The 13,341-nt window shown below is 44.1% G+C and overlaps 1 protein-coding gene across 1 annotated transcript in view; it reads right to left on the bottom strand.

The window, feature by feature from the left end:
* LOC133368054 (zona pellucida-binding protein 2-like) overlaps nt 1–13,341 on the bottom strand; it is a 93,108-nt gene that overhangs the window by 44,669 nt on the left and 35,098 nt on the right. Inside the window, exon 6 of the mRNA XM_061592137.1 lies at nt 5,660–5,878. Coding sequence (XP_061448121.1) covers nt 5,660–5,878 — 219 coding nt within the window. The remainder of the gene's footprint in view (nt 1–5,659; nt 5,879–13,341) is intronic.

Below are 13,341 nucleotides of genomic sequence, written 5' to 3'. Positions count from 1 at the left end.
TCCATCCCTCTTGTTAGGCACCCTATCCAGGTGGCTAATGGTCTGGAGTGTCTTCACATTGCGTTGGGTCAGCGAGACAGACTGGGAATACTGTTGGTGTACCGTCCACCCTGCTGCCCAACAGCTTCCCTAACTGAGCTGACAGAGGTGGTCGCAGATTTATTGTTGCAATCCCCCAAACTTTTGGTATTGGGGGATCTCAACATTCATGCCGAGACCGCTTTGTCTGGGGCGGCTCAGGACTTCATGACCTCCATGACAGCCATGGGGCTGTCTCAATTTGTTACTGGCCCTACGCATATCTCGGGGCACACTCTAGACTTGATTTTTGCCACTGGATTAGGGGATGGTGATCTGGGAGTGAGGGATTTTACATCTATTCCTTTGTCATGGACAGATCACCGCCTATTGAGGTTTAGACTCACAATGTTTTCTCCCCTCTGCAAGGGTGGAGGACCAATTAAGATGGTCCGTCCCCAGAGACTAATGAATCCTGAGGGTTTTCAGAAGGCTCTAGGGAGTTTTCCGGCTGATAAAACTGACGCTTCTGTTGAAACCCTGGTCACTCTGTGGAATACGGAAATGACCCGGGCAGCTGACGCGATTGCCCCGGTGCGCCCTCTCCTTTGCAGAGCTCAATTGGCTCCTTGGTTTACCCTGGAGCTAAGATTGATGAAGCAAGAAAGGAGACGGCTTGAGTGCAAATGGAGACGAACTCCCGCCGGCTGTAACCATGCACTTGTGAAGATCTCTACCAAGCTCTATGTGAAGGCGGTGAGGGCAGCAAAGAAGCAGTACTTTGCTGCCTTCATTCAGTCATCCTCTAACCGCCCAGCGGAACTTTATAAAGTTGTTCGGGGACTTTTACACTCTGGTCCTCAGAACGCAATAATACCATCAACAGCCCGCTGTAATGAGTTTGCGAGACACTTCCAAAATAAGATCACGAACATCCGCCGGGACCTTGACTCCAACATTGTAGCAGTTGAACCTAATGAGGTGTCCGGAGCACAGTCCTATCCTGTTTTATTGGATGAATTTCAGTTGGTACAGCTCGAGGATGTGGACAAGGTGCTTGGACAGGTGTGGGCGACCAGTTCTGCTCTGGATCCTTGCCCCTCGTGGCTAATAAAAGCTAGCAGGAATGGAACAGCCGGCTGGGCCAAGGAGGTGATTAATGCCTCTTTACGAGAGGGAGTGGTACCACTCTGCCTGAAACAGGCGGTGGTGAAACCGCTCCTAAAAAAACCCTCCTTGGACCCTGACAACCTTGACAACTATAGACCAGTAGCAAATGTTCCATTCCTGGGCAAGGTCCTAGAGCGTGTGGTCGCTCGCCAGCTCCAGGCTCTCTTGGATGAAACTGATTATCTGGATCCATTTCAATCGGGCTTTCGGCCGGGGTTTGGTACAGAAACAGCCTTGGTCGCCCTGTATGATGACCTCTGTCGGGAGAAAGACAGAGGGAGTGTAACTCTGTTGGTTCTCCTTGATCTCTCAGCGGTTCTTGATACCATCGACCATGGTATCCTTCTGGGGCAACTTGCGGACTTAGGAGTTGGAGGCACTGCTTGGCAGTGGCTGTGCTCCTACCTTGAGAATCGTCTCCAGAAGGTGGTGCTTGGGGAGCATCACTCGAGTCCCTGGGTACTCCAATATGGGGTCCCGCAGGGTTCAGTTCTGTCCCCCATGCTCTTTAATATCTATATGAAGCCGTTGGGTGAGGTCATTAGGAGATTTGGAGTGTGTTTCCAGCAATATGCTGATGATACGCAGCTCTACTTCTCCTTTTCATCTTCTTCAGGTGAGGCTGTCAATGTACTAAACCGCTGCCTGGCCGCGATAATGGACTGGATGAGAGCTAATAAACTGAGACTCAATCCCGACAAGACTGAGATGCTGTTGGTGGGGGGGCTCTCTGCCCAGATGGTTGATGTCCGACCCACCCTAGATGGGGTTACACTCCCCCTAAAGGAGCAGGTCCGTAGTTTGGGGGTCTTATTAGATCCGCTCCTGTCACTGGAGGCCCAGGTAGCCTCGGTGGCATGGAATGCGTTCTACCAGCTTCGGCTGGTAGCCCAACTACGACCCTACCTGGACAGGGAGAACCTCGCCACAGTTATCCATGCTCTGGTAACCTCTAGATTGGACTACTGTAATGCACTCTACGTAGGGTTACCTTTGAAGACGGTTCGGAAACTTCAGCTGGTGCAGAATGCTGCGGCCAGAGTTCTTACTTGGACTAAAAAATCTGACCATATAACACCTGTCCTGGCCCAGCTGCACTGGCTACCAATATGTTTCCGGGCCAGATTCAAAGTGTTGGTTCTTACCTATAAAGCCCTTAACGACATCGGACCGCAATACCTGGTGGAATGCCTCTCCCGCTATGTACCTACCCGTTCGCTACGATCGACGTCGAAGGCCCTTCTCCAGGTCCCAACTCATAGGGAGGCCCGGAGAGCAATAACTAGATCTAGGGCCTTCTCAGTGGTGGCCCCCGAATTATGGAACGCCCTCCCTGATGTGATACGCCTGGCGCCTTCTTTGTTATCTTTTCGGCGCCAGGTAAAGACCTACCTCTTTGCCCAGGCATTTTAATTTTAATTTTAATTTTAAATCTCATTGTAATTGTAATTTTAGTTTAATCTTTGTTTCAATCTTGCTTTTAAAATGTTTTTATAGTTGTATTGTACCCACACTCCTGTATTTTGATGTGGTTTTATCCTGTTGTACACTGCCCTGAGAGCTTGTCGCTAAAGGGCGGTCTAAAAGTACAATAAATAAATAAATAAATAAATAAATATATAAAGGGTAAGACAGTCTTTCATGTATCCTGGTCCCGAGCTGTATAGGGCTTTGTACACCAAAACTAGAACCTTGAACTTGGCTGGGTAGCAAATGGGCAGCCAGTGCAATTATTTCAGCTGCAGGTGACAGGTTGGCAATACCCTGTCCCAGTGAGCAGTCTCACTGCTGCATTTTGCACCAGCTGCAGCTTCCGGATCAACCTCAAGGGCAGCCTCACATAGAGCGCATTACAGTAATCCAGCCTGGAGGTTACCAGCGCATGGACAACAGTGGTCAGGCTATCCCGGTCCAGAAACAGCCAAAGCTGGTAAAAGGCACTCCTAGCCACGGAGGTCACCTGGTCCTCTAGTGACAAAGATGGATCCAGGAGCACCCCAGACTATGGACCTGCTCTTTCAGAGGGAGTAGAACCCCATCCAAAGCAGGTAACTGACCAATTATACGAGCTCGGGAACCACCAACCCACAGTGCCTCCGTCTTGGTAGGATTCAGACTCAGTTTTTTGGCCCTCATGCAGCCCACCACCGAGTCCAGGCAGCTGTCCAGGGCTTGCATGGCCTCTCTCGATTCAGATGTTATGGAGAAATAGAGCTGGGTATCATCAGCATACTGCTGACACCTGACCCCAAAGTTCCTGATGACTGCTCCCAAGGGCATCATATAGATGTTAAGCAGCACGGGGGACAAGATGGTACCCTGCGGCACCCCACAGCACAACTGCCAGGGGGCTGAATGACAGTCACCCAATGCTATTCTCTGAGAGCGACCTTGGAGATAGGATCGAAACCACTGTAAAACAGTTCCTCCAATACCCATCTCACCAAGTCGGCCCAGATGGATACCATGGTTAATGGTATCAAAAGCTGCTGAGAGATCAAGTAAGAATAACAGGGTCGCAGTTCTGCTGTCCTTGTCCCAATAAAGGTCATCCATCAGGGCAACCAAGGCCGATTCAGTCCCATAACCAGACTGGGATGGGTCAACATAATGTGTTTCATCCAAGAGTACTTGCAGTTGCTGCGCCACAACCCTCTCAACCACCTTCCCTAAAAAGGGGGGTAGGCTTTTTCAGGAGTGGTCAGATCACCGTCTCTCTCAAGGTGGCTGGAACCACTCCCTCCCACACCCTGGATCCACTCGGTCAGACCCCCTTGGCAAGCTTTAATAAACCAAAAAGGGCAAGGGTCGAGAGGACACGTTGCTGGCCGCATCATCTCAAGGACCTTGTCCACATCATCAGGCCACATCAACTGAAACCGTTCCCAAGAAGTTGCTGCAGTCGTTGCACTGGGCACCTCATTGGGGACTATGGTAGATGTGGATGGGGCATCAAGACTGCTACGGAGGTGAGCAACTTTACTCTCAAAGTGCCTTGCAAACAATTCACAGTAGGCTCCGAAAAGGTCTAAAACTCCATTTCCTGGAGTTGATGTCAACAGACCCCCCAGAGCTTGGAAAAGTTACTTTTTTGAACTACAACTCCCATCAGCCCCAGCCAGCGCCATGCTGGCTGGGGCTGATGGGAGTTGTAGTTCAAAAAAGTAACTTTTCCAAGCTCTGCCCCTGACAATATGAAAAAGCTCCACTGGGCGGCTACTTCAGGATGCGATGGAGGCAGAGAAGTGGGCCTTCTTCGCCACCCTCACTGCCACACAGTAGGCACGGTTATGATGTTTTACTCATGCCCGATCAGCCTCACAGCACGTCTTTTGCCACTTGTGCTCTAGCCGTCGTCCAGCCTGTTTCAAAGGCTGGAGGGCCAGAAGTTTTGGCTCCATCCACTGACTCTCTCCTACATGGGTTGGGGCACAAGGAAATGGCAGTTTAACCCTTTCTTCCCCCTCTGAATAGCAAGAATGGCTCTTTCAATGATCTCTCCTTAGGCACTCCTCTGCTACTCACTTTCTCTTAGTGTGCCTTGGCTAAAGCACAAGGCTGAGCAGCATAAGAGAAGACTGTTCCCCATGGCACCCTATTGTGATCTTGCAATAGCAGCACATCTCAGGTATAAACCACAAAGACCTGAGCATGCTCCACTAAAGCCTGTGGGATTCCTACGATATAGTTACATAGCTCAAATTAGCTAAGCACAAGGCTGAGACAGGCGAGTGGTGGTGGTGGATCAATGTTAGACAAACATATGGCAACCATTTTTTAAAATGGTGACTTCATAGTCAGTATAAAAAATAAATAAATCACTCATTTTACTTTTTGTCTTTCCACGTGTTCTATGCTATGCTGATTTAGAGCCGTTTCTGATATGATTACACTTTATATGATTTTTGCTGCATATTATTGTTTTAAGTGACATAGCTACCAAGAAGTTTCATTGTACTCAGATCTTCTAGTCTTTTATTCAAAAATTTATAACCCATCCAATACCACTTGGTCTCAGGACAGGGTACATAATTAATTTTAAACAACAATGCATTATGTAACCCACCTAAAACAATAAGCAGATTACAGTATTAGGTAACAACAGCACACAAATGCCTGAATGAAGAACAGTCTTAACCTGCTGCCAAAATGAATTCAGAATTAGTGGCAAACAGGCTCCAGAAGCTAGAGTGTTCCATAGCTAGAGTGCCACCACAGAGAAGGTAATCTCCTACATCTCCACATAAGATACAGCTCTTAAAGGTGGGACATGAAGGGAGTCTCCCTGGAAAATCGTAATGCTCAAGTAGGACAGTTTAAGAGAGGAGAGAGAGGTGTTCCTCCATATACTCAAGCCTCAAGTCATTCAGGCATTTTATTTGTTTGTTTTTCTCTTTGTCATGTCTGCAATATTTTCTCATGTACAAGATTAAAAATAAAATAACACAGAAACAGTGAGACTTCACCTTACCTACAAACTGAAAGGTAAGTTTATGTGTTATCTTTTCCAGTGTGTCTGTAGAAGCATGGCACTGTGTACTCCACTGCTTGATCTCACACCCCAGGTTGTAGACTAAGCTCTCCAATTTTTCTAAAATATGCTTTTCAAATGCAGCAACTGCATTGCTTTCACAGGTTCGAATTGTGAATTCAGATGACAGATGTATACTCTTCCCTGGCATATGGTACACTAATTAAAGGAAAATATTATCTCTTAACATTGTATATGAATTACCTAAAGCTTATTCCTGTTAAGCAAATTGTATTATTAATTAATTAATTTTTACATACTCATAGTCTGCCGTTCTTAGGGCACATTACAAAATATCACAATTAAAACAGGTACAATTCACATTAAAATCATAAATTAAAACCAGAAACTTACCCAAGTTAACAAAACAACAGCACAGAATGGCAATGTATAGTAATGAAGGAGAGAAGATGAAGACCTGAATCACTGGAAAGCATACAATGATAGTGCAAGACATATCTCAGAGGGGAAGTCATTCCAGAATGTGTATACGTTGTCCATATCTAGCTTATTGACAATTTGGTGAAGACCCTGCTTGAAATATTTATTTTCCAGTTTATTCTGGGGAAATTAAAGTCCCTTATTAAACCCTGCCTACGGATGTATTTTTCTACAATGACATGAAAAAGAACCCTATGACCTACCCCCATCAAAATTCCATCTTGGAGGGCTATATTATTATTATTGTTGTTGTTGTTATACCACGTTTTCCACAAATACACATGTGCTCAAAGCAGTTTACACAAATAGTCCAAATGCAATAGCACAACACATAATAAAAAGTATAATCACTACAGTAGGGCCCTGCTTATATGGCGGGTTCCGTTCCGGACCCCCGCTGTAAAGCAGAAAACGCCGTAAAGCGGAACTCCATTGACTTTAAAGGGCTGCGTCCCGTGAAAATGACGAGAAAACAGTGCAAAACGTTGCAAAAGAGAAAAAAAAGCTTTTAAATTAAAAACAAAAGCCGCCACATCAGCGGAACACCTTAAAGCGGAACGACGTAAAGCGGGGCCCTACTGTACATTAAGAAAAAAATATATACATCAAAGCATAAATGAGCATAAAGTTCAACAAGAAAGCCAAAGCAAAAATATTTAAAAACTAGCCCCCAAGCTGATACAAAAATCTCTTCCATCCCCCGAACCCCCATGGCTCCACCCAAAGGGCCAGAAAGTCTCCTGAAAGAAGCTGCCTTTGAAGGCTCCCAGGGCTGGAGGGTGGGGCAAGGCAGGTGGAAATAGCCAAGTGTCTCTCCCCTCATATATGGAACCCACAATGAATAACAGATCCTTTCTACAACCTTTTCCTAATACTATATTTGCCTATATGAGCTCTGTTTCATTGATTAACTCAATTCTTGATTGGAGCACTTGTGGAAATAAAAAGCAAGTCATCTTCTGCCAACAGATCTGACATGCATCTGACAAAGTGTCCTCTAGCCTTTAAAACTTCCCCCATCATGGAGGCATGGAAGAAAACAAAAAACACTTAGATTTATGAAACTCCCAAGTCTGCTTAACATACAGTCTCTAGGCTTTGCACATACTGAGAATGCACCATGCTTCTTTGGAGTGCTTAGGCTTGGGACAAAAGAAGCTAACTACTTGGCTTTTATGAAAAAAGGTGCTGATGTTAGAAACATCCCTCAATATGGCTGTAAGTGAAGGCTCAAAATTCTGCACATAATTCTGACAACAACAAAAAGCCACACAACCAGAGCTCTGTGAAAGCCTTGTTGCTTCAAAGACATTGAAACCTTGTATAGAAAGGGATCAAGCAAGATGTCATTTGCATAGCCCTGTCTCTAAAGCAAGTGGGAGGAGTAACCTACTCCTAGATAACAGGGGAGAAGAACACAGCTATCCTGCTCAAATTCTTCCTTTACCAATAATTCCATTTAATTCTAGATTATATTTACCTATCAATATAGGTATTGAAGCCATGGTTATTATTCCACCAGGCTTCTGTTATCCCTATAATACTAAGGATAGAGATCCCATCATGCACCAATAATTCTAGTTCTTCCTAAGTTTATTAGACAAACTTTAATTTGCTGAGATACAACAGCAACATAAAATACATTTATAAAAAGTAGAAGATATTAACTAAATGTGAAAGCTGTTATGCTTTTCTGAATTATTAAGAACATAAGAACATAAGAAGAGCCTGCTGGATCAGGCCAGTGGCCCATCTAGTCCAGCATCCTGTTCTCACAGTGGCCAACCAGGTGCCTGGGGGAAGCCCGCAAGCAGGACCCGAGTGCAAGAACACTCTCCCCTCCTGAGGCTTCCGGCAACTGGTTTTCAGAGCATGCTGCCTCTGACTAGGGTGGCAGAGCACAGCCATCACGGCTAGTAGCCATTGATAGCCCTGTCCTCCATGAATTTGTCTAATCTTCTTTTAAAGCCATCCAAGCTGGTGGCCATTACTGCATCTTGTGGGAGCAAATTCCATAGTTTAACTATGCGCTGAGTAAAGAAGTACTTCCTTTTGTCTGTCCTGAATCTTCCAACATTCAGCTTCTTTGAATGTCCACGAGTTCTAGTATTATGAGAGAGGGAGAAGAACTTTTCTCTATCCACTTTCTCAATGCCACACATAATTTTATACACTTCTATCATGTCTCCTCTGACCCGCCTTTTCTCTAAACTAAAAAGCCCCAAATGCTGCAACCTTTCCTCGTAAGGGAGTCGCTCCATCCCCTTGATCATTCTGGTTGCCCTCTTCTGAACCTTTTCCAACTCTATAATATCCTTTTTGAGATGAGGCGACCAGAACTGTACGCAGTATTCCAAATGCAGCTGCACCATAGATTTATACAACGGCATTATGATATCGGCTGTTTTATTTTCAATACCTTTCCTAATTATTGCTAGCATGGAATTTGCCTTTTTCACAGCCACCACACACTGGGTCGACATTTTCATCGTGCTGTCCACTACAACTCCAAGGTCTCTCTCCTGGTCGGTCACTGCCAGTTCAGACCCCATGAGCGTATATGTGAAATTCAGATGTTTTGCTCCAATATGCATAACTTTACACTTGTTTATATTGAATTGCATTTGCCATTTTTCCGCCCATTCACTCAGTTTGGAGAGGTCTTTTTGGAGCTCTTCGCAATCCCTTTTTGTTTTAACAACCCTGAACAATTTAGTATCATCAGCAAACTTGGCCACTTCACTGCTCACTCCTAATTCTAGGTCATTTTTCTCCCTCCTCTCATAGCTTTAATTGAGACTTTCTGTTCTCTTAGGAAAACGGCATCTCACTATAAGGTTTTCCCAACCGTATCCAGTACCCTAAATCAGAAGCAGAGTCTGAAGGGACTTCAAAAGTCACCTAGTCCATCTAGCTCAGGCCAACGACCACTGCTGAGAGCATCCCTGACAGGTGGCCATCCAGCCACAGCATGCAAACGTCTAATGGAGGAGACTCCATCACCTTCCAACACAGTCTGTTCCATCATTGAAGAGTTTGACTCATCAGGAAGGTCTTCCTAATGCTTAGACAAAATCCCCTTTCTTATCATTTGTACCCACTAGTTCACTATTTGCACCCACTAGTTCAGTCCCCCTATAGAACAAGAGAAAACAGATTTGCTCAATCATCTTTTTGACAGCTCTTCAAGTATTTGAAGGTAGCTATTACATTGCTTCTTAATCATGTCTTCTCTGGGCTAAAGATTTACTCATCTCCTTTAACCTTTCCACATAGGACTTGGTCTCTAGGTCCTTCACTATCTTTCCTGCCCTCCTCTGGATACACTTCAGCTTGTTGATATCCTTCTTACATTGCAATGCCCAGAACTAGGCATTGTACTTCAGGTGAGCCCTGACCAAAGCAGAATAAAGTGCCACACTTACTTCTCACAATCTGGACACTATACTTCTGTATACACTATGCAACCTAGAACTGCATTAGTGTTTTAAATGCCACATCACACTGTGCTGTTGACTCATGTTTAGTTTGTGATCTACTAAAAAATCTAGAACCTTTTCATATGTACCAATGTCAAGCCATCCTAATATTTGTGTATCTAGGGAGAAGAGTAGGCAGGAAGTGAAGATCACTAGGGATGAAACAATCCAGGTGAAATCCCAGACAAGCTTACAAAAAGTGAACTTTGAGGTTCCTAGGTAGAAAACTATTATAGGTTCTGTTACCTAGATGAATAAGTTCACCTAGAAGAACTGGGTAGAAAAATTGAGAGTACAGAGGGACCCTAAGCTTCTGGACACCAACTGGATATAATTTTCCCGCCATGGATGACGAGTGCTAAGGAATGTGGTGTGCCCAGAGAGTTCTGTGTGCATATTTCTAGTGGAGGATACTGGACTTTATGATATAATAATGGATGCTAATGTATGTACTAGTGATGGTGATGCTTTTAGGCATGTAGCCTCCTTCTTCAGGGCTCTAGATGACCAAATGAGGAAGTGTCTAGGGTGTCTTAACTAAATTAGAGGTTAGGCAGTAGATAAGACATTTGAATGTTCCAAAGTTCCCATGCTGATGTTCAGACCTGGTGGGAATACTTGACCAACTTAAAATGAGGTCAGCAAATACCCAGTATAGCTTTTTTCCCCTATGTTATTTAACACTGTGTATCTAACATTCTGCTTTGCACACTTTTCCAGGCAGCATGGATATTTCTGGAGTTGAGAGGCTAGAACAATATTTAGAATGACAGAAAGACTGAGCTCCTTAGTAACATCTGTTCTACTATGCTAGTAATTCTATCAAAAAAGGAGATAAGGTGAGTCTGGCATGAGTAAGGCTGCAATCCAATACATACTTACCTCGGAGTAAGTCCAACTGAACCCAATGAAGCTTACTTCTGAGTAGACATGTATTGGATTGCAGCCTTATTCTTGAGAAACCCATGCTGGCTCTATAATCACCTCATTCTTTTCTCAATGTTCACAGACTGACTGTTTAATGATCTTTCTAAGCCCTTTGCAGGTTGACATCAACATCAAACTACCAGTCAGTAGTTGCCTGGATTTTCTTTTCTTTATTTTTTGAATGTACTCAACTCTTTAGCAAAAAAAAAGTGGGGGCTTTCAGAGCAACTTACAAATATCAATAATATGAAGATGGGGGATAACATTTGCCCACCTCCAGTGTCCCAGAACGTCAGCCATTCTGAAAGAGTTCTGAAAAATTAAAGATGGAGGCTCTGAGATGCAGTTCATCTGCTCCTCAAGAAGCTGTACACTGTTTTCCAAGTAGGCATAGCAGTGCAAATGTACTCATTTGCCGTTGTTTTTTGTATGTGGTTTTGGATCATCATTCCAGTCTAAATAGAAGACATTATTCCCTCACAGAGTAGGACAATACTTTCCCACCAGGTGGCACTCCAGCATAATTTTAGTTACCATATTCACTTCTCCCCCCCCCCGCCCCAGTACTTGAATTTCATGCATTGTTATACTGAGATCACTTCCAGAAGACCTATTCATTGAGCATCTACTCTGATTTGTTTACAGAAAGTTTGTGGGGATTTATTGACCTATCATTTTTATTTATTGGTGCAACAGTTATATGACACTGCAAGAAGCCATATATTCCAAATTCTTGTCAATTTCCTTATTGCAAAAACTCAGATTTCTGTGGAGAAATCAACTGTAATTGTGCAGCCTAAATTTGCTGGTATATTCTTGAATTCACACAACAGGGACAGTCTGGAAGCACTCTGAGTATAACATTTAAATGGAAACTTCCAGAGCAGGAAATTATCAATAGCAACTGGAATTCCATTTAGTATTGTATGCTGGTACTGTATATAATTTCTCTTAAAGTATCTGGATTTGGCTATTGTTAAAGGAAAAGTAAGGAGACAGAGGAACCATTAATTAGTAAAGCTGTTTCTGGTGTTCTAGAGCAAGACTGAGTTCAATTAATGCAATTGGTTTGAATTAGTTGAGGCATGCCTAAATCTTCACAGGGTTAGGCTGCAACTAAGAAGTCCTATTGAACTTGTGATTGGGCTATAACACCACAATCCCATATAGTATGTTCAATGGGGCTTAAAGAGCAATCCAAGTCATGGGAAGCTGGCGGAACAGATGCCAGCGGAGGAGGACCTGGCGGGAAGGACCATGGCATCTAATTGCCATTCAGAAGCCTCCAGGCTGGCTGAACACGGGCTCAGCCAGGAGCTGTGCACAGGACTGGAACATAAAAGCCAGCTCTCACAAATACCAAGGAGTGAACATACTCCATACTCCTATTGTAATTTATTTCTTAGATCAACCTTTTTCTCGGCATAACTTAGGCAAAGACATCTTAAATGGCTGTGCCTTAGAAGGTTGGTTATGAAACCAACCAGAGGGGTGGCAACCCTGGACTTAATCTTAAGTGGTCCTAGGGTTGCCAGGTTCATGGCCTGAGACTGATCCTGTATCTTTAGGAGAAGAGAAAGTCAGCCAAGTGCAGGTGTTCTTGCAACTCTGTAATGGGAAAAACCACAAGGTGGAATTCTCCCTTCCCTCTGCACAACTTTTAAAGATACAGAAGACCTCTTGGAGGCTGGGCCTGGCAACCTGGCAGAAGTTATTTTTGAATGGCACTGAGGGTGGAGCGCGGGGATCTGATTGTCCCCGAGGAGAAGATCAGCTGTAGAGCTCTACAGCTGATCTTCCCCTCCCCTGGCGCGATCGGGTGGAGCGCGGGAGTCTGATCGTGCCGGAAGAGGAGAAGATCAGCTGGAGAGCGGGGAGCTCAACAACCAGCTCGCAAAATTCCTGAAAATTTAACAATTGGCTCTCATGAGCCAGTACAAGCCGGCTCCAGCACACCATTGAATTCATCCATCTCATACCCTGTCCAATGGGGAACCAATCAGTTTCTCCATATTCTGTCCTTACAGTAGCCTCTTGTCCAGAGTATAGGGTGCACATCAGGACAATCAGATGCTGTGGCACCTCCATTTCTTTTAAAGCATTCCGTAGTTTTTCATGATCTACACAATCAAAGGCTTTGCTGTAATCTATAAAGCACAGAGTGATTTCCTTCTGAAATTCCTTGGTCTGTTCTATTATCCAACGTATGTTTGTGATATGATCTCTGGTACCTCTTCCCTTTTAAATCCAGCTTGAACATCTGGCATTTCTCACTCGATATATGGTAAGAGCCTTTGTCATATGATCTTGAGCATTACTTGACTTGCATGGGATATTAAGGCAATAGTTCGATAATTACTGCATTCCTTGGGATCTCCTTTCTTTGGAATTGGGATATATATTGAATGCTTCCAGTCTGTGGACCGTTGTTTAGTTTTCCATATTTTTTGACAATTTTCTGTCAAAATTTGGACAGCTTCCGTCTCAGTAGCTTGTAGCAACTCTATTGGTATGCCATCTGTTCCTGATGATTTGTTTCTTCCAAGTATTTTAAGAGCAGCTTTTACCTCACATTCTAAAATTTCTGGTTCTTCATCATACGGTTCCTCCGTGAATGAATCTGTCATCCTGGCATCTTTTATAGAGTTCTTCAGTGTATTGCTTCTATCTTCCTTTTATTTCATCTCAGTCAGTCAGTGTGTTCCCCTGTTGATTATTCAACATCCCTACTCTTGGTTTAAATTTCCCTTTCATTTCTCTAATCTTTTGGAATAG

This window comes from Rhineura floridana, chromosome 11, assembly GCF_030035675.1.
Source record: "Rhineura floridana isolate rRhiFlo1 chromosome 11, rRhiFlo1.hap2, whole genome shotgun sequence".
In the NCBI taxonomy this organism is placed as follows: Eukaryota; Metazoa; Chordata; class Lepidosauria; order Squamata; family Rhineuridae; genus Rhineura; species Rhineura floridana.
This window is presented reverse-complemented; position numbering and strand designations above follow the sequence as displayed.